Source organism: Peromyscus eremicus, chromosome 13 (genome assembly GCF_949786415.1).
Source record: "Peromyscus eremicus chromosome 13, PerEre_H2_v1, whole genome shotgun sequence".
NCBI lineage: Eukaryota > Metazoa > Chordata > Mammalia > Rodentia > Cricetidae > Peromyscus > Peromyscus eremicus.
Genome location: NC_081429.1, coordinates 23,032,959 through 23,058,701, shown reverse-complemented (window position 1 = coordinate 23,058,701; position 25,743 = coordinate 23,032,959). Strand labels below are relative to the sequence as shown.

At 44.7% G+C, this 25,743-nt stretch overlaps 1 protein-coding gene across 1 annotated transcript in view; it reads right to left on the bottom strand.

Moving 5' to 3' along the window:
• Nucleotides 1-7,302, bottom strand: part of Lama1 (laminin subunit alpha 1) — a 130,839-nt gene extending 123,537 nt beyond the window's left edge. Inside the window, exon 1 of the mRNA XM_059278034.1 lies at nucleotides 7,176-7,302. Coding sequence (XP_059134017.1) covers nucleotides 7,176-7,257 — 82 coding nt within the window. The 5' untranslated portion in view covers nucleotides 7,258-7,302. The remainder of the gene's footprint in view (nucleotides 1-7,175) is intronic.
• Nucleotides 7,303-25,743: the final 18,441 nt, after the last annotated feature.

The window sequence follows — 25,743 nt, the reverse complement described above, 5'->3', positions numbered from 1 at the left end:
GGTAGCAGGAAGTCTAGGATGCCATAGGGGTCAGGGCTGAGTGTGCCATCTAGGAGCGGGGGTGGGATTTACTTGCCACCTCTGGACATGTATGTAGCTTTAAATGATTCCACACCCTTGAGTAGATTGCTAGATGATATGACTTTGAAGCTTGAGTTTTGTTCGCTTCTGTTTCATTTAAGAGCAGAATTCTTTTCAGGTCCCACGTGTGAGACTCTGTAGTGAGCACCCCTCCCCTTGGAATGTATGCCAAATCCCATCCATTCCCCATATGACGAGTGACTGGTCTCAACTACTGGATTTCAAAAATCACGTGAACTTGGAGTTTGACCAACAGTTGGAGAGGACCCTGTTCTCCCTGTTGGCCTTCAAACTTCAGGCTCATCCACAAGACGATAATAACAAGCATGATTGCTCAGCACTGGGGACCTCAAGCGTCACCATCATCAGAGACACTTGCCGTGGCGGCCAGGCCAGTTTCCTCTGGAGAATGGTTCGGGGAAGGTCCATCTTGAACTTTAATCAGAGCTAAGTTCCACACAAGTGTATTTCATCCCAAGACAACAACCGGAATCCGCTCACGGTGTGACTAACGTACCAAGGCTAACACCTGTCTTCCAGGTGAAGTTACTTCACATTGCTCTTCCTCCTCTTAAGCACTAAGAACCTGGGAGACATCTAACAAAACGCATCATTTATGAAGTGCCTCTGATCAGCTAACTCTTTGTCTGCACGCCGTGGTTCAAGTGGGTGTTACTGTCACCCACTTCCACTGACCCAGGTCCTAGAGCCAGGGCTCTGATTTTCTGGGTGTACTAAGAAATGCTGAGAAGTGTCAGAGAAACGTCCTTTCTTTTTGACTCTGACTAATGGCATCCTGGGAAAACCACCCAGAAGTGGCCCAGAGAGCAACTGTGACTGTGTGGGAACCCTGATACAATACAGAATCCAGCACATATTTAGAAAGAAGGCAGCAGGCACAGGCTGTAACAGCAAGGCGTCCCTCAGGCAGCCAGCTGCAGGCTGTGTGAGTGTAGGGTTGGGTTTGAGGTTGGATACTGGGCTGCATCTCAGGTGATGGAATTCTCAACAGCTGTGCCACACACAGACAGAAACATCTCTAAAACAGAAGCAGAACGCCAAGCTAGGACAAGGGTTAGCAGCTGGGGCTGAATTTGGACGGATTTATGGGGGTGGGGCACGGTAGAGAGGCAAAAGAAGGAACCTCAAGAGGCAAGGGATGCTGGGAGGTGGTGGCATATGCCTTTAATCATAGCACTCAGGAGTCAGAGACAGGCAGATCTCTGAGTCTGAGATCAGTCTGGTCTACAGAGTGAGTTCCAGGACAGCCAGGGCTACACAGAGAAACCCTTTCTCGAAAAACAAAACAAACAGAAGATGAGGACAGGGGCATACCATGACCGTGGGTAGTTATTTTAGCAGGATTAGTCTGACCATGGCCTGACACTAGATCACCTGGCTGATAATCCAGGTAGCCAAATTCCATGGCTATTTGCAATGGAAACAAATGGGGGGGGGATATTTTAATGAAAAAAGAAATAAAACTTCAGAGAAATGAGCTGGGTAAATGGTATAAAAGAAAACAAACCAACCAACCAGCCAGGAGAGGATGGTACAACCAAAGTAATAGGGGAAAAAAAAATACATGAATGTCTAGAAGTTAGGGAGGGAGCCATTCTGAGAAGGAAGAATTCCTTCTCCTGTGCTTGGGAGGGTAAATCATCACCTTTTATGAGTAAAAGTCTATCTTCACCAAATGGGTAGAAGGCATTTAATGGGTGATCTATTACCACCAGCATTGTGGTTATATGTGTATGTGTGGGCATGCTTGTGTACAGACACATGCATGTCATGGCACACATGTAGCAGTTAGAGGGCAACGTACTGATGTTGGTGCTCTCCCTCAACCATGGGAGTCCCAAGGATCTAACCCAGGTCATGAGGCTTGGCAGCATGCACTTTACCCGCTGAGACACATCAGTGGCCCTGAATGCTCCTTTTTTAGCTAAAAATGATCTATTACATTTAAATGTCTCCTTTAACATCTTTATTATTGCTGGGGATTTCCTAAGGTTCTGGCAGGAAATTATGGAACACAGGGGAAAAAAAAAATCCAGGAAAGATCTTCGGGAATGAATGAGGCTGGCACTGTCCATAAATCGCCACTGATCTAAAGCAACATTGCCACCAGGGATAGAAGAGGTACAAGCATTGACGGCCCGCGGAGTCAACAGATCAGACTTCAAAGATAACTTCTGGAATGAAGAGATTCAAACTTCAAATGAGCGATTTTTTTTTTTTTAAGCGCACACACACACTGCAGTCACGCTCCCGATAGCGTGGAGGCGCGTCTAGGCCACCATTTCTGAGCTAACACTTGGAGATAAGTGCTAACCAAGGCAAGAATGCTATCCACCAGGCTCCACACTGCTCCCATTGTCTGCGGCCTCCCCCTCCCCAGCAAGAGTGGGAACCAGTTAACCCAGAGAAAGCCCTCCTGACCCGGCCTTGAGAAAACAAAGACGCAAGGGGACGGATTCCGCGTTATTTATTATTAAATGCTTGCTCTGAGCGCTGACTGTCACCCCTCGTATAAAGGCCAAAAAAAAAAAAAAAAAAAAAAAAAAAGCAATGAACCCAGATGGCATGTGGTGCTTTCTGCTGAAATAGCTACCTGACCTGACGGGCATGCTCCAACAGAACCAAAGTTCATGACCTTAACTAAACTACTTCTACGGAGAGGCTTTTTCCTGCTCATTAATTTTGCAACACATTGATTTTACTCCATTGTCTGGGGATGTATATTATTATATTAGAAAAGAAGCAGGTTAAGGAATTCCTTATGAGTATGTAAATAAGATCTCTCTCTCTTCCTTGGGAGACCATGGCTCATGTAGCTCATGTCCACACTGCTGAGAAATGGGACTAACTAAAGGTTTCGACTCGGGTATAACTTGCAGACTCTCGGTGGTTGTCTTCAGTTAATTTCAGTATTCACAATGCAGGCTTAGCTTTATTCATTAACAATAACTTCTTTAAAAAATGAAGTTACTCTGCCTTAGGCTTGCAGTGCTGACGTTTCTCTGTGCCAGACATAGCCTCAAATATATCAATCAATTCCTTATATCCAAAAGGAAAGAAGGAAAAAAAAAGAAAGAAAAGAAGAAGCCCATGAACACGACAGCAAACAGCACCTTTAACAGTAGTAGAAAGCAACAATCTGGTTTTAAAATCTGAAAGATCTTGAAAACACCTGTCTGTCTGTCTGAGGCCTACTTGGAAAGGACAGGCTGAAAGGTACCAGTTTAAAAGTGCACACGTTAGCAAGTGGAATATTAAAACCTGCCCTAGAGACACGGAGGTAGCTTTCGTAGGGAGGGCAGTGAGAGAGTATTGTTTGTGTCTCCATTATCCATGCTTTGACTGCAAACAATCGCTACAGTTATTAGAGAAACAATTTTCACAAATGGCTTGCATTGAAACATTCCAAGAAGGAAGTGCCAGAGAAGGACAGCCAAGAACTAACAGGCAGGGGCTGTCTTGAAAGACAGTGACAAAGTCCATTGCCAGCCTTTTCCTATGCATTCCTTAGTGCGTTTTGGAACCCTGGAGTCTGAGACAGCAGGTATGTTAGGGTTCCAGGTCTCAAGAACCCAAACAGCAGACTGGCAGAGCGTTCTTTAGTCTGCGTGCATGGACATGGGTTAGCATGACACAGGTATCGCTTTGCTCAGGACCCTCTGCTGTGAGACAGCAGACCAGAGTGTGTTCCAGCCTCCTGGGTTTACCCCAGTGTGATCCAGCACCATGGTGGCATGTGTGGGCATTCTCAAAGTGAGGGATTGGGGCATAATCTGAGCCCACAAGGTGGGCCTAGGAACGAAAGAGAAGAGACAAGGGCATGCCATAGAAAGAGCCCGACTCAAGAGCTAACTCCGGAGCATCAAGTGATACTATGAGGAAATGGGGAGACGTCCAAGCAGGGAAGGCAACCACTGTTCTCAAGCTAGTCTTTCCAGAAAAAAGAACAATTAGAGCGGTGCCTAGGACGGAGAAAGGATGAAGGGTTGACCCTCACCAAGGTTAGGAAACAGAACTATTGCCAAAGCTAATCAAAATGACACATCTGAGCAGTTGAACCCAATGCTATTTGATTCAAACACAGACCTGGATTTTTTTTTTAAAAAACAGTCTAAAGACAATACAGTTTTTGGAAAGAGCCTTCCCTACATAACTCTGTAAATAGTAGTAGTAATAGCATTGATAATAATGACACACATAATGTTCATCATGGCCTAGCTATATTTAGTACACTCCTGAAATCTTTTCCTACATTAATTTAGTTAACCATGGACATTCCTTCCAGGTAGATGCTATTACTGCTCTTATTTTACAGACAGTAAAACTAAACCACAGAGAGCGTACACGATTTACCACAGCTGGTGGCGGTGATGCTGCAGAATTAGGTGCCTGGAGGTGTAAGGCATTGCTTACATCGATTCCCTGTAAGGTTACTGTAAATGATGAGGAACATCCACAGGACCTTCTGGATGAACTGGTGCTTTGAGCATCATTATGATGGAATAAGTAAACACATGCACACTTAATTGTGCTAGCACATGAAATGGCACAATTCTAAGAGCGACACAAGACACTCCATGCCTGTTTCACACCCTTGAGGCAGTATTATGCCCAAGTACCGGAGAGTAACTAAAACCACGGGCTTTATACATCATATCTAGGAAACAGGAAAGAGTAACAGATGGCACAGGCGTTGTGGGGGGGCAGGCAGTTATGTTTTAATATGCACGCCCTCCCTGCTAACTTACAGTGACATTTTATTGCCGCGTGCTTAGGAAACACAGCTACAGAAATGGAAACAGTATCTTTGAAATCCGTTTGAGAGAACAGCATGGAGTAGGTGTATGCCTGCTAAAATGAACACACCACTTACCAAAATGAACATTCTGCTCACAGATGTTTTCCTGCACTTGCAATAACCAACTATGAGTTTAGCACATTATTTTAAGAAACACAGCAGCTTGGACTTTCCTTTGGGCTGTGCTAGAGTTTGAACCTAGGGCCTTCTGCACGCTAGACAAGCGCTCTACCACTGAGCTACATCCACAGTCCTGGAAACACAACACTTATTATCTAGTACTTAGAGGACAACTCACTTTAAAGTTCCCATTTCAGTCAGAGTCAGTTAGTTGTAAAATAGTCCCTGTGGAAACAACAGGAACATTGAATGATCTAATACTTTTAGACCCATGACCAGGTTCAAAACTACAAGCACCCCACTAGGTGTGGTTGGTACCTATGGTCCAAGCAACTCAGAAAGCTGAGGCAGGGAAAGGACTTGAACCATAAATTCAAGACCAATCAGTGCAACATTATGAGACCCAGGCTAGCTATAGTACACACACGAGACACACACACACACACACACACACACACACACACACACACCCCACACCCCACAGGCAGTTAATTAAATGCATGATTTGTAGGTCAGGATTATTTTGTTACTACTAAGTCATGCCATTTCACCAAACATCCAGGCCACATACAGGGAACAAAACTCCCATGGATGCTCGTTAGGAAAGGTGTGGATTGGCAAATCTAGACTAGATAGGAGTGATTCAAAAGCCCTGCCTGAGGCGGTTTTCTGCAGCATCTCAAAGCAGGAAAGCCCCGCGCAGTCCACTTTCTCCAAACACCATTCATAACCACCCAGGCCAGGCGCCCAGCCCTCAGGGGAGCGGAAAACATTCAGGGCACTTCTTTAATCTAAGACTTTCAATTTCTTGAAACAATAAACTGAGGCAAGCTGCTTTCTCCACCCTGTGGGAACCATGATTTGGTCACTTGCAACAACTTCCCAGACAAGGAGTTGGACTCTCAGAGTCAAAGGCTTCCCTCCCAAAGGCTGGCCCTTTCTTTCCCAGATAACTATGTAAATTCCCCTCTCCAGCCCCCGCTCAGAGCTAAGCAGCCGCCTGGCTATTCAAAGCTGTGTTTCCAGCTCGGTCCAACGCTTTCATCATGAATGCATGAATGAATGGGATGCTCACAGCCTGCATAGCTCACAGCTCCACACAATGCCCAAACACACATTTTTCCCAGGAGGGCATTTCGAATTCGGCCTTCTACTTTTAACCTGCGCTCTTAGAGTGCAGTCTGTGTGGGAACACACTCGGTGTCACTTGTTGCATACATTGAGATGTCTTCAGCAAACATTTGTGACCATCTAGTTAAGCATAGGCTTGAGGACAACTCTGGGTGGCCCAGCCAATTCTCTCTCCCACCCCGCCACCACCCACCCTCAGCGCCCACTGAAAATTCACTTTGGGTTGGGTTCTCAAACCTTGCAAAGAAAGCTACTGGTCCCGTGCAGAAAGGACACACTCTCCGTCCTTTCTAGCCACTCTCCCCACCTCGGGTGTAAACACCCGTGGGAAATCCATTTGGTCACTTGAGGGACTACACAAAGAGCATGCTTTTAGGAACATATGTGTCCTGGACGCCATATGCGGGCCCCAGTTGTCCAGGACCGCTGACCTTGGGACCCGTTCTCCATCAGTCTTTTCCCACTAGACCACCCCGGACGCCAGTGGCCCAGAGGGGGCCGCCTTTCTCCTTCCATGGTCTCTCTCTCTGCAGCACAGGACAATGAGGGGAATGCAGGAGAACTCCGTTCCCATTCATTCCAGGAGTGGTACACACAGTCAGCCAGCCGGGCGGTCTCCGCCAGTCGCAACCACTCAGGTGTTGGGTGAGGAGTCTGTGGCCCTTCTCACGTCCCAGACGCCCCACTCTCGCCATCCACTGCACTGCTGGAACTCAAGGTCCCGCAGAAGCTAGAAAGCAGGGGACCCCCACCCCCACCCCCCGCTACCCCCGTCCTCGGAGCCAGAGGAGACCGAAGTCGAAGGCTTCGGGAACAGCCACTGTCCTCAGGGACCGGGTCACAGCCTCCGCCGGTGTCCCAGCCCTGTGCCCCAGCCCTGTGCAGCCCGCCGCAGCAGGTCCGCGCTGCGCCAGGGTGCGTGCGCCCACCCCAAAGCCCGGAGCGCCGCGCTTTGTCCCGCGGCCCCCGCACGCTCCCGCTCGCCAGTCCCCCGGGTCACCCGTGTTCCGGCCGCGGGGCTCACCTCTCTGCTGGCTCTGCACCGTGACCCAGAGCACTGAGGCCAGGAGCAGCAGGAGCGCGGCTCCCGTGCCGCCGCCGCGCATATCGCCGTCGCCGCTCCCTGCGCTCCCGGGAAAGGCTGCGACCACGCTCGCTGGCTGGCACTGCGCGAGTGTGAGCTTCCTAGACCGACCCTCGCCTGGTGCGCAGGCCCCTCGGACACACCCCCGCCAGCCTAGCTGCGCCCCGCCCCGCCCCGCCCCTGTCCCTCCCGGGGTCCCTCCCCCAGGAGGCGCCCTCCTCGGCCGGGATCCTTTCACCCGGAGGGTCTGTCCTCCAGGGGGAGCCCCGCCCTGCCCAGGTCCCTCCTGGGGGTCCCTCCCCGAGGGGGCGCCCTGCCTTCCCCAGGTCCTTCTTTAAGGTGCCTCGCCCAGGTGGCACTCTGACCCCAGACTCCAGTTGGGGTGAGCAGCTGCAGCAGGGGTCCAGTTGGGAGGGAGGTAGAGAGAGAAGCCAGGGAGCAGAGACTTTCTGCTGAGCCTGGGCCTGGAGGGCAAATACCAAGAAAGTATTTGCCCTGTTGACCCTTTTCCGTCTGTGGGACCTGTGTAGTTTTGGCCAGTCCCCGGCCGCAAAACTGTTATCAGGACACAGTCCATCTTTGCGGTACCCGGTGCCTGCAGAAAAAACTCTTTAGGTTTTAGTTTGGGGTGGATTTTTTTTTTTTTTTCTTCAGAAAATGAGTAGTGGTAACGTGTTTGCCTAAGGAAAGCACAGATGGTCGTAAGTGACTTTATCAGTAGTTATTTTAGGACTCCAGGTCTCAACGTTGATTTTGGAAAAACTACATTCAATCCTAGAAAAAAAAATTAATTTAGTTTCCTCGCAACAGTATTCATAGCACATTTCCACACTATAAGCATATACTATAATGTCTTACACAATCCCAGCGCTATTTTCTCTTTCAGAGAGGGGGATTTTTTTTTTTTTTTTTTTTTTTTTTTTTTTTTTTTTTTTTAGCCAGTTGTTTAATTTGAAACCTCTACCAACTCCAGTGTTTCAAAGCACAGGTCCTTACCCACTTAATGAGTAAAATTTAACGAGAGTACATGGCTATTACTTGTTAAAAGGAAGTACAAAACAAGCTTGTAGAGTTTGCCCTGCTAAAAAAGATATACTGGGGCCGGAGAAATGGCTTAGTCGCTCAGAGCTCTCGCCCTTGCAGAGGTCAGAGTTCAATTCAGGCTCATGATCATCTGTAACTTCAGTTCCAGGACCTAAACTCCCTCTTCTGAAAATATTCATACACATATGGCAACATATTCATATACATAGAAAAGAAATGCACTGTAGCTCACCACATCATTCAGCTTTAAATCTGGAGGTTCTTAACTATTTAAATATTAAAATGAATACCTAATTGTTAAAGAAATTATTTTAGGCAAATTAAGTATTTAAAAGTAATTATTCAAGCATTAAGCATTTAGAACATCACAACTGTTTCTGGGCTGAAATAACTGCCTACAGAGGCTTATGCGTTAGATACATACACAGGGTCTCCTGAAGTACATTCAGATGTTATCTCCTGCGACTTTTGTCTATGTGTTTATGGAGGGAGGGGGCAGTTAGCAACTCTCCTGTGAGAGAGGAAGTGAGTTCAGGCCGTCTTAGGCACTTGTGTTAGGTCTGGGGCTAGAGTTCGATCTGATATCTAGCCCAGTTTCCTGTACCTCATAACACTGAAATGTTGGAGGACCAGATGTTAGGCCAGAAGGTCCAGAAAGCTTCCTCAAACCTTAATGCCTTCAAATACAGTCTGCAGGTCAATTACACCTTGTGCTTGAGCAATAGACAGGGAGCTCAGGCTTGTGCTTTCCAAGAAGGGGTCAGTCGGCACCTCTAGGGAACAGATGGAAGCGCCAGGAGTCACAGGTCATGATTTATCACTGACCAGAATTAAGCAGGAGTGTTTCGGCAAACGAGGATTTCACAGTAACACACTTGGATAAAATGGAATGGTAAAAAATATCTTAATTCCTAATGTTTTACAAAAGTTCACAGTACAGATTTTTCTACTCTTTACTATGCTTGGAAAAAACCTAAACCACCTCCAATCCCATGAGAGTGGGTTGACCTGTTCAGTGTGGAAAATGAGTTCAATAAAATGTCTGACTTTTCTGAGAGCCTACGAACTCTTCCTCCTTGGACCAGACACTAGCCCTGCCTCCTGTCCATCCTCCACAGCTATAGACCACTCTTGGAGGATGGAAATGCATTAAGAGCCACCTTGTTGTCTGGACTGCAAGGCTACTCAAGAAATAAAACACTATCCGTGTCCAGGCATGTTGTAGAGACTTTTATAAGGGTCACCTGGCCTTACTGTGCCTTATACCTAGAGTGGCCAGGCTTTCCCTGTGCAGTTAGCAAAAGGAAACCACCATGTGTTTCCAGCAGATGATCCATCTTTCAATGAAAAGCACAGATGTGTTAGTCTTAATTAAATAATGAGGTAGTTACTCTATGGGAATCATTTTCAAAAGAAAAAAGGAAAAGAAGAGCTTAGTCTTAGTTGCAGCCCTGATTGACACGCTTCTTTCTAACTCATTCAGAACCCCTTCCCTTAATTACGTTCTATTTACATATTTAGTCCTCACTTTAGTAGTTTTTTTTGTTTGTTTGTTTTTGTTTTTGTTTTTGTTTTTCGAGACAGGGTTTCTCTGTGTAGCTTTGCGCCTTTCCTGGAACTCACTTGGTAGCCCAGGCTGGCCTCGAACTCACAGAGATCCGCCTGGCTCTGCCTTCCGAGTGCTGGGATTAAAGGCGTGCACCACCACCGCCCGGCTTAGTAGTTTTTTTTTAAACAAGATTTCTCTGTATCTGGATATACAAAATAATATCCATGGCTTTTTCTTCACCTCAGAGGTTGGAGTTTTATTTTGTTTTGATTTGGGGGGGTTTATTTGTTTGTTTTCTTGTTGTTTACTTCCTTCCTCCCTCCCTCCCTCCCTCCTTCCCTCCCTCCCTCCCTTCCTTCCTTCCTTCCTTCTTTCCTTCCTTCCTTCCTTTCTCTTTTCCTGAGACTAGGGTTTTGCCGTGTAGCTTTGGCTGGCCTTGAACTCAGAGCATCCATCTTGTTCCAGCATGCCACGTGTTGGGGTTTATATCACCATGCTTCAACTTTGCCTCTTGAGTTCTGTCTTAATTTTGCTCACTGTCTGGACGGTTTTACCCTTAAATAAAAAAAAAAAATACACTTAAATTTTTATTACACTCAAATAAAGTTCCATTTATTTGTGAGAGAACAGGACAAACTAGGTACAGACACAGGGTCAGGAGATTCTCCTGCCCTGCCTGGGCCAGGACTTGCATTATCTACTGAGGACCCTTCGCGGCATTCCATTGAGATCTTATGTTTGACAGTAACTCTCAGAGAATGCTTCTCAAGATATTGCAGAGCCTCTCCATTGTCCTGGACATCAGTGGGATAGTCCAACCACACACCCATATTCCCTATTGTCCGATAGTCTCACCACACCCACATACTTTTTGATAATTGTCTCCTCTTTCTTGGCGTTGAGGTTACCAGAAGAATACTCAGTTCCCCACCCTATTCCCACTCTGGCCACCACCCTCTGTGGCTTGATGAATGGATCACTAACTGAGACTTTTGTTTAAGCTTCAGGGCTGTCTTGGTTTCTCCTACCTTAAGTTCACAAGCCAAGAAACATTCCTCTTTCTTTAACTCCCTTGTGTTTATGTCACTCAAAATGGAGTCCTGATGCACCTTGAAAATATTTGTATATCTATCTCTCATTAACCACCATAGGACATGTCATGGACAATCTGCTTTCTTATGGTTCATTATTCCTTAAGGAACTTAAAATAATTTTATCTTATATATCTTAGATTCCAGAGTATAGTATACAAAATGTATTAATCAGAAATAAACACAAAGTTTACACAAGAAAAGCATAGGAAAAGTGACACAAAAATCACAGGCTGCTTGAGACAGACAACAGCTTGTATATTTGCTTGATGGATCTTTATAGAATTATTTAAGTTTTGACCTCATTTGTAACATGCGGTGGGGGGTTAAAAATAAGATCAACAGAAAGATGGAGGGGCAGGGACGGGGAGGAGGGAGGGGAACATACTGAATGCAAAATCCTAGCACAGAACCCGGTATCCAGCAAGCCTTTGGTAATTAGTTCTTCCTAGCCCACCCTCATAATCATAATCACTGGGATTAGGAAGCAACGTGGGACGGTGTTAGGACACTGTGATGTCATCTGTAATGCAAGTGGGCAGATTTGCAACATATGATTCTTTTTTTTTTTTTTTTTTTTTTTTTTTTTTTTTGGTTTTTTTGAGACAGGGTTTCTCTGTGTAGCTTTGCGCCTTTCCTGGAACTCACTTGGTAGCCCAGGCTGGCCTCGAACTCACAGAGATCCGCCTGGCTCTGCCTCCCGAGTGCTGGGATTAAAGGCGTGCGCCACCACCGCCCGGCAACATATGATTCTTAAAGAAAGCAGGCCACAGGTAGAGACAAACTATTATCAGGTATAGCAATGCATGCCTCCAGAACTCAGGAGGCTGAGGCAGGAAGATCTCAAATTCAAGGCCAACTTCTCTTACATGGTAAAGACCCTGTCTCCAGAAAACAAAATAATTCCTATCTCCTTATTTGGTTGTATGAATGGAAGCCACGAGATCCAGAGGAGAACAGGAAGGAAAGATCATCTCTCTGAAAGCTAAGTTACCAATGGAGGTTACCATAGAATAGCAAACAGCTATATCAAAAAAGCAAGAAGATTAAAAAAATAATTTGTCAAAGAACTGGTCATTAGGAAACTTGATGTGTGTTTTTCTTTTATAAAGGAAGGGGAAGCCAAATTGATGGGGTTCAAGACAGCTGTTCATAGGGACATGAATAAACAACAATTGTCCCCTGGACTCTGCAGGACATCTCTGCCTGCTGGGTGTCTGGGACAATAAAACCCTTCAACAGGGAAACCAAAGCTTGCAATGGCAGCAGCATGCTAGATGTGTGCCTGGGTACCGATGACCTGAAATGTCAGAGTATTTGCTTAGAAGGGCTCATCCTGGCTTGTCATCGTGTAATTTAATCTGCTACCTTGTTGGAAGAGAGACTTGGAAACCATCCTGCTGCTTCCATGTATTCCTAATAAAGACAAACATTCTAGAACTGTTGGTTCTCTGAGAGTCTTTTATCCAGAAGCCATAAAAAATCCACCAGAGAGTCCAGGGGCTCCCACCCCAGTGGTGGTCCAGTGACACTGGCAGGCAAAAGTTGGGAAGAGGACATCACTAAGAAACAGAGCTTGTTGCCTGGATACCCAGCATTCTTTTAATAAAACATGTTCAAGAGTTAATCTTGGGGGAAAAAACAAGGGGTACTGAGAACTTGGAAACCTGCTAGTAAAATGTGTAATATTTATTAACTATTTGACTTTTAGATGGGTCAGTTGTTTATCCTTCTTCTTCTTCTCCTCCTCCTCCTCCTCCTCCTCACTTTTGAGACAAGGTCTCACTGTATAGCCCTGGCTGTCCTAGAACTCATTATATAGACCAGACTGGCCTCGAACTCACAGAGATCCACCTGCCTCTGCCTCCCGGGTGCTGGGACTAAAGGTGTGAGCCACCACACACAGTATTCAATGTTATACTTCTAAAACTCAGCGGGTCATACATGTTCAAAATGATCACATTCCCCCTGGACAACCTCATCCCTTTTCAGCTCAATTGCATCACACATCTGTAAGTTCAATTCTTCCTTTTCCCACCTGAGAAGTCCTACTCATCCCCCGAGCCCCAAATCCAACATCTTCTCCCCTAGACACCCTTCTCATTCTCCCAGCCAGCTACCTGCTCCTTTGTGTCACCAACACACTTTGAAATGCAAGCTGTGCTGTGTCCCGCTGCTTTTATTGACATGTTTTTCCTGTTACATAAGAAACGCTTGCTGCTTCTCACTTTCTGGTCCTCACAGATCCCACAGTGCCTGGAACTTGATATTCGCTGAATATGACAATAATGTTCACTGCTCTTGTTGTGTCTTGGCTATCCTAGGCTATGCTAAACATAATACATAAACTGTCCCCAAGTGCTATAGAAGCCCCAGGATTAAGCCAGATGTGGTGGCGTGCACAGGCCTATAATCGCAGCCTTCCTGAGGTTAAGAAGAAGAAATAAAAGCTGGAGGCCAGCCTGGGTACTGTAGTGGTGAGTTCCAGGACGGCCTCAGCTACATTACATGTCAGGGCCTTACCTATAAATAAATAAATAAATAAATAAATAAATAAATAAATAAATAAACAAACAAACAAATAGCGAAATACAAAAACAAGAAAAAAATACTAAGGTGACAGGACAATGTAACCTATGAAGTCGTGTTCTGAGTAACAACGTGAAAGCAATTCGCTCTGGCTTCAAGAACCAGGCCAAGTCCTTCAGAAAAGCAGCAGAGCATCAGGGAGGAAGGGGGTCATCAAAACCACAAGGACTTGGGGCAGAGGGCTTAGAAAGCAAACAGGAACCAAGGCAGTTACAAAGCCTTGGTTGGGGAATTCTCCGCCAAGGTCATCCACCAGAACCAGATGGCGAAAGCAGACCGCAGCAGTGGGAGCTGTCTGCCCTGCTCACATTTGTTGTGTCTCTGTTGAACTGGCTCACGGCTCGCCACCTGGAGAACCAGGGACGGGTTGGCTGACCTTATACACCAAGCCCAAGGCGGGGGTGGGAAAAACTAGGAAAATCATGGACCCTTTCTTTCTCCTAGTAGGAGCAGGAAGTGAGAAACGGAGAGCAAGGAGAGAGCAGGACAAAATCAAAATAGCGCCTGTCTGTACGTGTGTGTACACGTGTTTGCGTGTGTGTGCGTGTGTGCGTGCGTGTGTGCGTGCGTGCGTGCGTGCGTGCGTGCGTGTGTGTGTGTGTGGTGTGTGTGTGTGTGTGTGTGTGTGTGTGTGTGTGTGTGTGGTTTATGGTTGTGTGCAAATGCGCTTGACCATGAGTGCACATTTTGGAGGTCGGAGGTTGACATGGGGTATTTTCTTCCACCTTAATTTCTGAGACCGATTCTCTTCCTGAACCCGGCACTCAGCACTCCAGTCAGACTGCTGCGGGTCTCAGCCCTGGTGATCTGCCTGTCTCTGCCCCTCACCCACTTAGGAAGGGTGTGAAATCCTAACAGTCACTGAGGATGGGTTGTACCATCAGTCCTCTCTAGCCATGTGGACAACCATGGGATGCTGCTGCTGTGTCCTTTGTAGTTAGGCTGATGATGCCGAGGCCTGTACTGAAGATTAGAGACTCATTCTTCTGGATACACTTCATGAGTCCAGGATAACCAGATAGGGGGCATTTACAGTGTGTTAGGTCTTGTCAAACATTTTAGAAATAACAAAGTCTATGAGAAAAGACTGGGAACTTCTTTTCTCCTCCTTACAGCCCTGGGCTTGAATGAGACACTCGCTCATACTATGACATTAGACTTCTTCCTAGCCCCCAAGCTAGCAATTGATCAGAGCTGACTGGGACAGATAGGAAGCGCAGAAGTGAAGGGCAAGTTCACTGTGTAAGAAGAGAAGACAAGGAGCTAGACTGACGAGGTGTGTCTTTCTCCCATGCACTCCTGCAGGATCCACCTTGGAAAGGCCAGTATGTCTGTTCTGCCTCATGGGGGTTTCTTTCCCATGAGGGGGACCAGAGCATCTGCTCCCCCCCACCACCACCCTCCTGTGCTTTTATCCTTATCTTTTTGTTCCCACGGATTTGCAATTTCCCAAATAACCATCAGCATTTTCATCTTCACTTGGGATCTTTTCTGTGTTGTTACTGGCCTGAGAAAAGACCCTCCTGGATGGAGCAAAGCGTGATAAGGAAGCAGGTTGTGCTACATCACTACAACAATGCTGGGGCTTCGGAAGAAGGCACCTGGTGAGGATTCGGGAATCGAGGCTCTGAGCAGAGGCAGTTTGAAATTATAGTTTTCTTTTTAAGGAAAAGTTATCTGTCAGTGGTGAACGGACAGAGAAGAATTAAGAGAGATCAAATGGGTGTTGTCGCCACGATTTGGTCTCCGGAAGGAGGACTGTAGGGAGAAGTGGTAGTGGGAACGGAGAGAACAGAGAGATTTCAGAAGGAAATCACGCAGTAGTCACTAATTGGAGACAGATGACAGAAGAAACCGGGGGTTGCAATTCTTCTTCCTGAGACTGCAAACTATTAGGTAGGAAGGTGAGCGAGCCAATGGCACAGGAAGTAGTGAGCACAGCTGGATTGTTGTGGTTTAGATGTTCCCAGATAGTCAGATGGCCATGTTACAACAACAGCTTGGAATTCAAGACAGATGGCAGCTGAGGTCAGAGCCCCATCTTTTCTGCCTGCTCCCAGGGCCGCTGTCCCTCCTGAATGGAGCAGCAAGTAGTAAAGAGCTGCACTGGAGAAGAGGCATCCTCGAGAGTTCTAGCACACAGTTGAAAGCTTCCCCGGTGGGGGCTGGGGGGTACAGAGTGAAGCGAGAATAGCATTCATGGCTAATATGTAGGCAGTTGGAGGCTGGACAAGCATGAGTTTTACTGAGTGTGTGCTAGGCTGGCCTACTTAGTCCTCAGGGCTACAGGTAAAACTATGGGTGGTTGGAGAAGTCAGCTTGCACAGCTAAAAGGAAGTGCATAGCGGTGGCATGTGCCTCTAGTCCCAGCACCTGAGAGATAGGGCCTGGAAGACCTAAAGTTTGAGGTCAAGTGAACTAGAGCCAAACTTGTCTCAAGAAGCCAACAAACAAAAAACCAATAGAGGTAGAGCAGTGTGTCTACATCTTAATGGACAGAAGAAAATCTGAGATGAGGTCATTCCTAAAGGGAAGAAGTTTGTTCTGCTCACGAATCTGGTAGATGGGGCATTCATGAACATGGCATTGGCCAGAGCCTTTTGTGGCATCTACTCCTGGCAGGAAGTAGAAGCAAGTGGGTACCTGCAGAGCAAACAAAATACAGGGATGCCCTTACTTTGTAACTCATTTTGAGAAAGAATCTGCTCCCATGAGAAAGACATTAAGTGCATCAGTTCTTTGAACCGGCATAACCACCTCCCGAAGGCTGTACTTACGTAGTTCAATGGCAGTAAAATTTCTCCAGGCACTTCAGAAGGGACAGACTATGTTTAAACCACAGAAGTGAGTTCTTTTTGTCAGGTTGCAAAGCCATGGCTTTAAAGCACCAATTATTACTTCTCTCTTCAGACGATTGTATGGGAGAGCCAGGTGGAGGCTTTTCCTGCACCTTCCCTGGCCTTTTCCATGTGTCTGCAAAAACTAGGTGTTTGGAGGAACCAGGAATGGTATTCAAGGGACTAGAGTGCCAGAATCCACCATAGCCAAATGCTGCCAACAGATATTAGAACTAGAACAAAATATCTCCAAGGACAAGAATGGGCATGAGTCTATTGCCCAGTTGCTGACTGTGAGTGATAATAACGATAAAGAGTAGAGCTTCCAGGCAGCCCACGGGCTCTCCTGCCCTGGCTCATCAAATCCCCAGGGAAACAGGGTCAGAGTGTGTGCCTGTTAGCACCATTTTCAACAAGGAATCATGTATGAACTCCCTAAGTATTTCCATCAAGATGGAAGCCCAGAGGAAGCCCAGCATACAATCTGAAACAAAGGCTTGATTTAGTGACTGTATGAATTTTGAAAACAATATTTCAAAGGTGAGGGGGGCAGGGATAACATCTAAGTAAGATGCCGGGGATCATACTTCTAGATGTTGATTCTATGAAGAATAATACACAATAAACCATGGCACGGGAAAGAATGTGAATCAAACCCCTGAAGATTCACTGGAACACGGGCTATGACAAAGATCATAGGATACTGAGAAACTGAAAACGTAAAGGCAACCGCCAGAGAGGGTGTATCCTTAGGATGTGCTGGAGTATGTTGCAGAAACAGCTTCTTGAACTGCAGATGCTCAAAACTACAAAGAAAACCAGCTTTTGTGATCCCCGGTGGTTGGAACTGAGTTTTCAAGGTCAGCATGCAGAGGTCCAAGCTGGTCTGGTGGAGATGCTCACCCCTCCTTCCCCTTTCCCACCCCTCCTTCTCCCGTTTTACTTTTGACAGTATATCACTATCTATCACAGGCTGTTTATGATTCCGCCATCCTTCAGCCTCAGTCTCCCAAGTGTTAAGATTGCAACATGTGGGCCACAAAACCTGGCTTTGCAGTTTTTATTTTTAAAATAAACTTTTCGGATAACTAAGTCAAGAAACTGAATCAGTCACATGCTGGTCCCTAAAGTTTACACATATGTTATACTAGTCACACCAGGTCAAAACATAAAATGAGAGTGGACTGCTATCCTGAGCCCTTAGGTGGAAAAGAACTACATGTACTGGGGGAGAAGGGCCAATGAAGATCACAGAGAAATTCTCAAGACTATGGGAGGACCTGGATGGGAGATACAAAGAGTAAACTCAGGCCTAGGAATCAAAGCTTTGAGAGGGCTGTATGGGGATCATACACTTGGAGCATCTACCAACAACTACAAACAGCTTAGGGCTTTTCCTGCACCCTGATTCCCCACCCCCCAAGACCCAATCTAAGATACACTATTCTGTGTCAGTCTGCAGAAAGTTCCCCCTATCACCACCACCCCCCACACACACACACACCAGGCACCAGATATGACCTGAGACAAAGCATGACCAACTCAAAGCATGGAATGAAAGCTTGGGACAAGAGATGCCATAGGTAAATGGTGCCTAGAGAGCATTTCCTATGCTCAGGGCTAGGTGGAGGTGACTTATGGAAGTCCGTATGCCAGCTGTTCGTAGGTATCTAAGTGACATTCATCATTAGAACTCTTTGGTGGCAGAACAGGAGAAATGGCTCAGTAGTTAAGGAGGCTTGCAGCTCTTGTAGAGGACTTGGGATTTGGTTCCTGGCACTAATATGGCAGCTCACAACTGTAACTCCAGTTCTAGGGGATCTGACGCCTCCTTCTGGCCTCTGAGGGCACCGGGCATGCATGCGATATGCAGATATACAAGCAGGTGAAACACTCATATACATGAAATAAAATATTTAGTACTCTACAGTAGGCTGAGTTTCTGTGTTTCCTGACAGCCACAGATGAGATTTAAAATGGGAAAGGCCAAGTATTTTCATTTTTCAATAAAAAAGTGTGTATCCCAGGAGACAAACACTTAAGTGTAAATAAACCCAAGAGAGTTATTTGTTGAGTGTGATTTATTCACACTGTGGACCATATTTTAGTTACCGGTTCCCAAAGTCCAGAACTCCCCCATCATGTTCTCTGAGTCACCTTCTCTGAGCTCAGGGCAAAATGTTATGTGTTTATTAACTCAGGGAAGAGACTGAGATAATGAGACCAGACTTGTTTATTTTTTGATTACTCACACTCCTGAGGTATTTAGGGCTGAAAGAATTGTGGGGAATGCACAGGGGGCTCTTGTTCTCTAAGGTTATCTTTCTCAGATGGCAGATGTTTAGAAGGAGCCTATACTGGATCTCACGTCATTTAAGCCCCTAATTCTTTCACAAATGCCAATAATGCCCGAGGAACAGCAGGCAAGAAGTTAACTTGTAGCCCTGCAACTCACTCATAAAAAGCAACGGTCCAGAACGTTAGGTAGAAGCAGGGTGCGGGTCTAGGTCCATTTTAATGAGAACCATTGGTGTTAGGCAGACTTCTTATGTTTCAGTAGGATATTAAAGAAGGATGCAAAACATATGAAGTTGAGAAAAAATAAACATTTCAAGAGAAGAGCACCATATGCCTTTCCTTTCTTCGAGTAGCCCAGAAATGTCTCCCTTCAAAGCAAGAGGGTGAACTCCACAGCCAAGGACGGAAACTAAAACAACCCATATGGAGGAAAGGGAAGGGAGGTTTAAGGAAGGTCACACAGCACATGTGCCAGAAACAATGTCACAGCGGAATCCATTCTTCCCTAAGCTGTCACTCATTCAGCTGCAGGAATGACCTGGTATGTGCCTTTCAACTGAAGAACTGTTTTTTCATTAACATCCCACTCCAGATTGGTTATCAGGAATGGCTCAATGGGCAATTATTATTCATGAAAAATGGGATGTTAATTAGAAGATGATTACATATGATTAATTTTAATAAGGGCATTTGTGTTCTTCAAAGCCTGCATAGGGATGACCCCGGGAAGAGGATAATGCTGATCGTAACCCAACTTCCTTCTTGCCAGTGAACCCCTATTTTACTCAGGTCCAAGGTGGGAAGTACTTGAGGGAGGCTTGAACTCTTTCTGATCCCTGGGAGCCATTCTGGACTTCTATTGGCCAGTGATCGGCTTAAGACACTGACTCCTGACTTAATTGTTTTCCTGAGATGACTGGGGTCTATCTTATGGTATTAGAAAAGCCAAAAATGGTAAGTGATGATTGATAGATTGATATGATATGATATATATATATATATATATATATATATATATATATATATATCTCACTCATTCCTGATGAGAAACATTTTTCCTTTCTTCCTTCTTTTCTTCCTCCCTCCCTCCTCCCTCCCTCCCTCCCTTTCTCCCTCTCTCCCTCTCTTCTTTTCTTTCTTCCTTCTTTCTTTCCTTCCTTCCTTCTGTTGATCCCATCCTTACTGAAGCCACTGCCTTGCTTTTATGCCATGGACATTAATTAGTCTCACATATAGTCGGCCTTCTGCGTTTAAATATTTTACATCTAGAGAGATTCAACCAACTGTGGATTGAAAATATTGAGGAAAAATATTTTGAAACTATACTGAACATGTACAAGCAAGGCATTGGCTATTCTGAATATTCTAGATATGGTTTAAGTACACTGAGAGCCTATCTAGGTTCTAGGCAGACACTATGCCGTTCTATACAGGGGCTGCAGCAGCTGCAGACTGTGGTACCTGGGTACACAGCTAAAAAGACACCTGTGATGCGACCACATCTGTTAAAGTAATCATACGGATTCTTTTTTTTCAATTTCTGACATTTAATAAAGAATTTTGCATCCCTGCTTTTGAGGAGTATGAGTTGACAGTATTCTTTGATTTGTTATGTATATTCCTAGTAGTGGTATCATTTTATTCCTGGCCTCAAAAATAAATTGTAAGAGTTTCTTCTTGTATGTATAAGACTGTGTATAGAAATGATTATATTATTTCTAATTTAAATGTCTGGTCAGGGAAGTCATGGCACCATAAGTTTTTTCCCATGAAAAGATTTTATTTTTATTGTATACACACACACACACACACACACACACACATACATACATAAACATGAACATATAATATGGTGTGTGTGTGTGTGTGTGTGTGTGTGTGTGTGTATGTTAGTATATGTGAGGGTGTGCATGTTGCACGTGTATCTTGAGTGGGAGTGTTTTAGGAGCCAGAGGTTGGCATGGGTTGTCTGTTTTGATGGCTTTCTACTTGTTTACTGAAGCAGTTACTTCTCGGTGAACTCAGCTCATCAATTCAGCTAACGGAACAGTCTACCTTTCCCAGTGTGTCCTCTGTCACCACTGACTGAGCCCAGGGACACACAAGCACTACCATGCCTGCTGGGCCTGTATGTGGGTGCCGGGGACCCCAGCTCTGCCTCTCACACTTGCATGGTAAGCACTTTACCCACGGAGCCACGGTTCTAGCCTCGTGAGGTTTTAAACCTTAAACCGCATTGATAGAGAGTGGTCATGGTGTCTCTTTCTTCTTTCAGCTTATATTTCGTATGAAATTTGTCCATTTGATTGAAGCTGTGACTTTTGTGACAAAAACATTTGCATTAATGTCCTTCTTATCACATTGGTAGGTTATCTTGGAATATCACCTTTCTTACCCCAATGTCAGTGACTTATTTTTCTTTCCTATTTGTTTCTGACCAGTCTGTCTGGAGTATTTTTTCAAGTTCATTGTTCTTTTAAAATGTTTTGGTTCCGTTGACTTTTTCCCCTAATGTTTTACTTCCTTCTTTTTACTAATTTTTATTTTGATTTATCTTCACTCTTTGTTTATTTGGGTTTGATTTGCTCTTTGTTTTCCAATCTCCTTACTTGAATGGCTAGGTGGCCAAATCGTTAATTCAAAATGTTCTTTCTTGACTCAAGCTTTTATCTATAAATTTCCAGCTAGCCTTGCCTTAGAATGTTTCTGATGTTTTACCATGTTTCCTGATGTCCTGGTTTTGGTTTTGCCCTGCAGCTATGTAGAAACATGCTATTTACATTTTCAAATATTTGGATATTTTCCAGACTTTTATCACTGATTTTTTAGTTTTATTCAATTGTATTTAGAAACTACATGTTATGTTTTAATTCTCCTAAGGATATTGAGTTTGTTTATGGTACACATTATGCTTATTTTATTGAATACCAAGTGTATTCCTGAAGAGAGTATGTACTCTAATATTGGGTAATTACCCATTATGTTAAGCTGGTTGGTTGTGTTGGCCACATCACACCTCGACTCATTTGTCTGTCCCGGCATTTGTTGGAAAGGGAGTGTGGTTATATCCAACCAGAGTTGTGCGCTTGCTGGATGCTCCTTCCAGTCTGGTTTGCCTTGCCTTCGTGTGTATGGAAATTCTGTCATTAAGAACGTGGACACAAGTGATGATTTAAAAGTAAACTGACCACGTTATTATGAGGTATCTAACTTTTCCCTGCTCAAATCTTGTGTGCAGAAATCTCCATTGCTCTGTATTCCTATAACCGCTACCGTTCCTGTTCGACTCCCTTCTGCCAAGGCCTCATCACCGTCACCGCCCATCCCACTCTCTCTTCAGTCCTGCTGCATCTGCCTTTAAAGGAAGCTTCTAGGGACAGTGCTAGGCTCTAAGGACTGCTCACTCTGTCAGCTTCTGTCATTTAACAGAGCACATGGACAATTGGAGATCAATATAGCTAGCTCCCAATCCATCACCTTCCTGTGTACACCCTTTTTTGACATCTGGATCAACTTCGTGTTTATAGAATTCTCTTTTACTTCATTAATAGCACTTTTAAAAGCTTGTTCTTGCTTTGAAGTTATTGCACGGTTACAACATAGAAAATCTGAAGCCCCCATGTGATTGTCTCACATTCTATTCTTGCATGATCAACCTCAAATTCGGTGTTGGCTTTGTTTGAAATCGGAATATACCTCCTGAATACATTTTGAAACTGAGAAAACATGTTTTATTTTACTCACAAAGCCACCATTTCTGGTGTTATCTTATTTTATTTTTTTTCTGTTGTATAAAGCTAAGTTTTCATCTAATTTCCGTTTTCTTTTCCTTGGAGGATTTCCTGTACCACACCTCATGGCTCTGCTGGGGATGTGCTTTCTCACCTCGTGTTTGGAGGACCTGTTTTTTGGTTTTTGTTTTCTGTGCTGAAAGATGGTTTTCTTGGGAATAGAATTCTAGGGTGGCAGCTGTTTTATCTCAGTCTTTGAAGGACCTGACTCTGTTGTCTTCCAGCTTGAGTGTTTTCAGAGGCAGCCTGCCATAAATCCTGTCCTTGTTTTTCTGTGTGGAGTAGACCCTGCTCTGCTGTCTGCTCCCATCATTTAATTGCTCATTTTCAGCACTTTGCTGAGGATGCATCTTAATACGTTTTTCTTTCTATATATTCTATATTGTGTGGTGTTCATTGACATGTTTAGGTTTGTTGGTGTGTGGTTTTGATGTCATTAGGAACATCTGGAGCATTGTTTCTTTAAAGATTTGTGGATTCATCTTTCTGGGACTCTATTGTAACACAAATCTTAAAAGGTCTTATAATAAAAAACCCAGAGCCAAATATTGGGGTGAAAGCTGAAAGATCAGAGAAGCAGAACAGCCAGCCAGAGGTAACAAGTTCTTACCTCTAGGAAAAACTCAGTTTTAAGAGGGTGAGTTCCTGTTTCCTCACGCCTTATATACCTTTCTGTGCCCAGACATCACTTCCTGGGATTAAAGGCACATGTGCTTCCCAAGCAAAAGCATTAGATTTCAAGTGCCGGGATTAAAGGTGTGTGCCACCACTTCCTGGCTCCATTTCTCTTATGTAGCCTGGTGTGGCCTTGAACTCACAGAGACCCAGATGTGTCTCTGCCTCCCCAGTGATAAGATTAAGGGTGTGTGCCACCACTGCCTGACCTCTATGTCTAATCTAGTGGCTGGCTTTGTCTTTTGATCCTCAGGTGAGTTTATTAGGGTACACAATATATCACCACACTCTGTGGCATGTGTAGCACACAGCCTGCGGTTACTGCCGAAGGTCCCATGACCAGGGTCTTCTGTTCTCTCTCTTTACATTGATGTGGTGTCTATCACTTGGTCTATAGATTTGATGAGCTTTTCTTTTCTATTATCTGGTGCTAGTATTAGTCAGTGTATTCCTGACTTTAGTGATTTTTTTTTTTTGATCTCTAGAAACTCCACTTGACTCTTTTTACTTCTCCACTCTCGCTTTTTCCCACATCCATTCTCTTTCTTTGGTTTTTGAACATAAAAATATCTTCTAATCCTTGATACTTTGTCACTACTGGGCACTTTTCTCTGTCAATCGATTTTACTTCTCATTATAGCTCACATTCTCCTCTCTTTGCCTGCGACTTACAATGGATGTGCTTTCCATGTGTGCCTGCGAGATTTTCTTCTGTCTCTCTTCCTTTCCAACTCTTGAATGGCAGGTCCACAGCAGTTCAAGGTCAAGGTTGGCTACAGAGTGAGGCCCAGTAAAATAAGTAAATAACTCAGTCCTGATGACGCAGGTCTGTAACCCTAGCTCCTTAGGATGTTGAAGCAAGAGAGTCTCAAGTTCAAGACTAATGAGCAATTTAGTGAGAACTTATCTAAATAAAAAAAAAAGTTAAAAAGAGGTCTGGGGAGATGGCTCAGTGGTAGAACACTTACCTGCTGTGTGTAGAGGTCCTGGGATAAATCTGAGTACCACTAAATGAATAAACAAACAAGCAACTAACTAAATTGGATTAGCCCAGTGAGTCCTCAGGAAGATCTGCAGGGGCCTAAGGCATTAGGCGACATTGGATGAGGAGATACCTGACCTGCCTCTTACTGCCTTGTGCAGCAAATTCCACTTGAAAGTTTGCATGTAAACTGAAAGAGGGGAAAAAAAATACAAGTATTTTATTCCCGGTATTACACTTTGTCAAAACAATAAAGTTTTATTATTTTAAGTGTTGACCATAGATCAAGCTTCTGTAGAGGTAAAGACAGGTGCCATCAGTCACAGAGATACATATGCATACAGATGTCATCAGGATCAATCGATTTCTTTTTTGTTGTTACATTTTCTTGTTTGTTTTAGTTACTAAAAAAGCTATAAAGAGATATTCATCTTTTTGAAGCAAATATAAAGTTTTTTTTTCAATTTCCAAGTTAATTATTGTTATCCTATTTTTTTTTCTAAGTCAGGTTATGGACAAGAATAAATCTAATTCATTAAAAAATTCTTGATCCCGTTTTGGAAAAAGAATCTAGAGAAACCATGCATTTGTATTTTCTTGTCCCAAGAATCTGACCCTGACAATACCCTTTCTCTTCTTGTTAAGCAGATAGCTGGTCAGAACATGTCTACAGACAGGCTTAAATACGGTGGAAAGTGTGACAGAAAAATTACCAAAGTCATGGGTTCAGTGGAATGCTTTCCCAGCACTGGGCACAGGGAGAAAGAGTCATTAATAAGGCCATGGAACCCAAGAAGGCTTGGGGAGGGGGTGGGCACACACAGGAAGCCCAGTGGAGGGAGGAAGGGGAGATTTCCGAAGAGATGCCAACAGAACACAGGAAGCAAATGGCTGTAAAAATCATCTGTAACAAAGACAATTGTTTAGCTTTGTTGTTTTGAGTTAGCATCTCATAGAGTTCAGGCTAACCTTGAACTTGGCATGTAATTGAGGATGGCCTGGAACTTCTGATTCGCTTGACTCCATCTCCCAAATTCTGGGATAATAGTCACAGGCCACCATACCCAACTTGACAAAGGCAATTTAAATGCAAAGGGCAATTAAAAAACATTTATGAAAAGTGTGTTTCCCAGAGGTGCTTTCTAGAGAGCTACATTCTCAAATGCCAGCTATCGGGGAACGGTTTGCTTTTGGAAACAGGAAGGAGACTTGAACACAGGAGTGTTGATCTTGTGTGTGTGGTTTTGGGTTGCACAAAGACTTCTTCTGACTTAAGGAGTGCCCTCTGCTTGTCCTCAACCACAACCCCACACTGTTCTGTCTTAACTGGAAAACAAGATGACTGAAAGCCAGCTGGGCCACGCTCAAGAACATGCTCAGTCATGGCCACAGAAATAGTTCCCAATGTTCACACTTTGTACTCTACAAAGCTTTCCACATTCCCCGTCTCACACTGAGCCCATCTGCACTAGCGTCGTCTTTTTACAGAAGAGGCAGCCAAGGCTCCTTTCTATGGGACCCCAGCAGTGTGTGACCTTCAGATTGGAAGGTCGTTGCCTTAGTCACAGCAGCTCACTGCCTTGCCATGGAGGGCCACATGCCAAGCACCTGAAATATCAGTCTAAAGGTATCAGGTCTATATGGTTCCACTT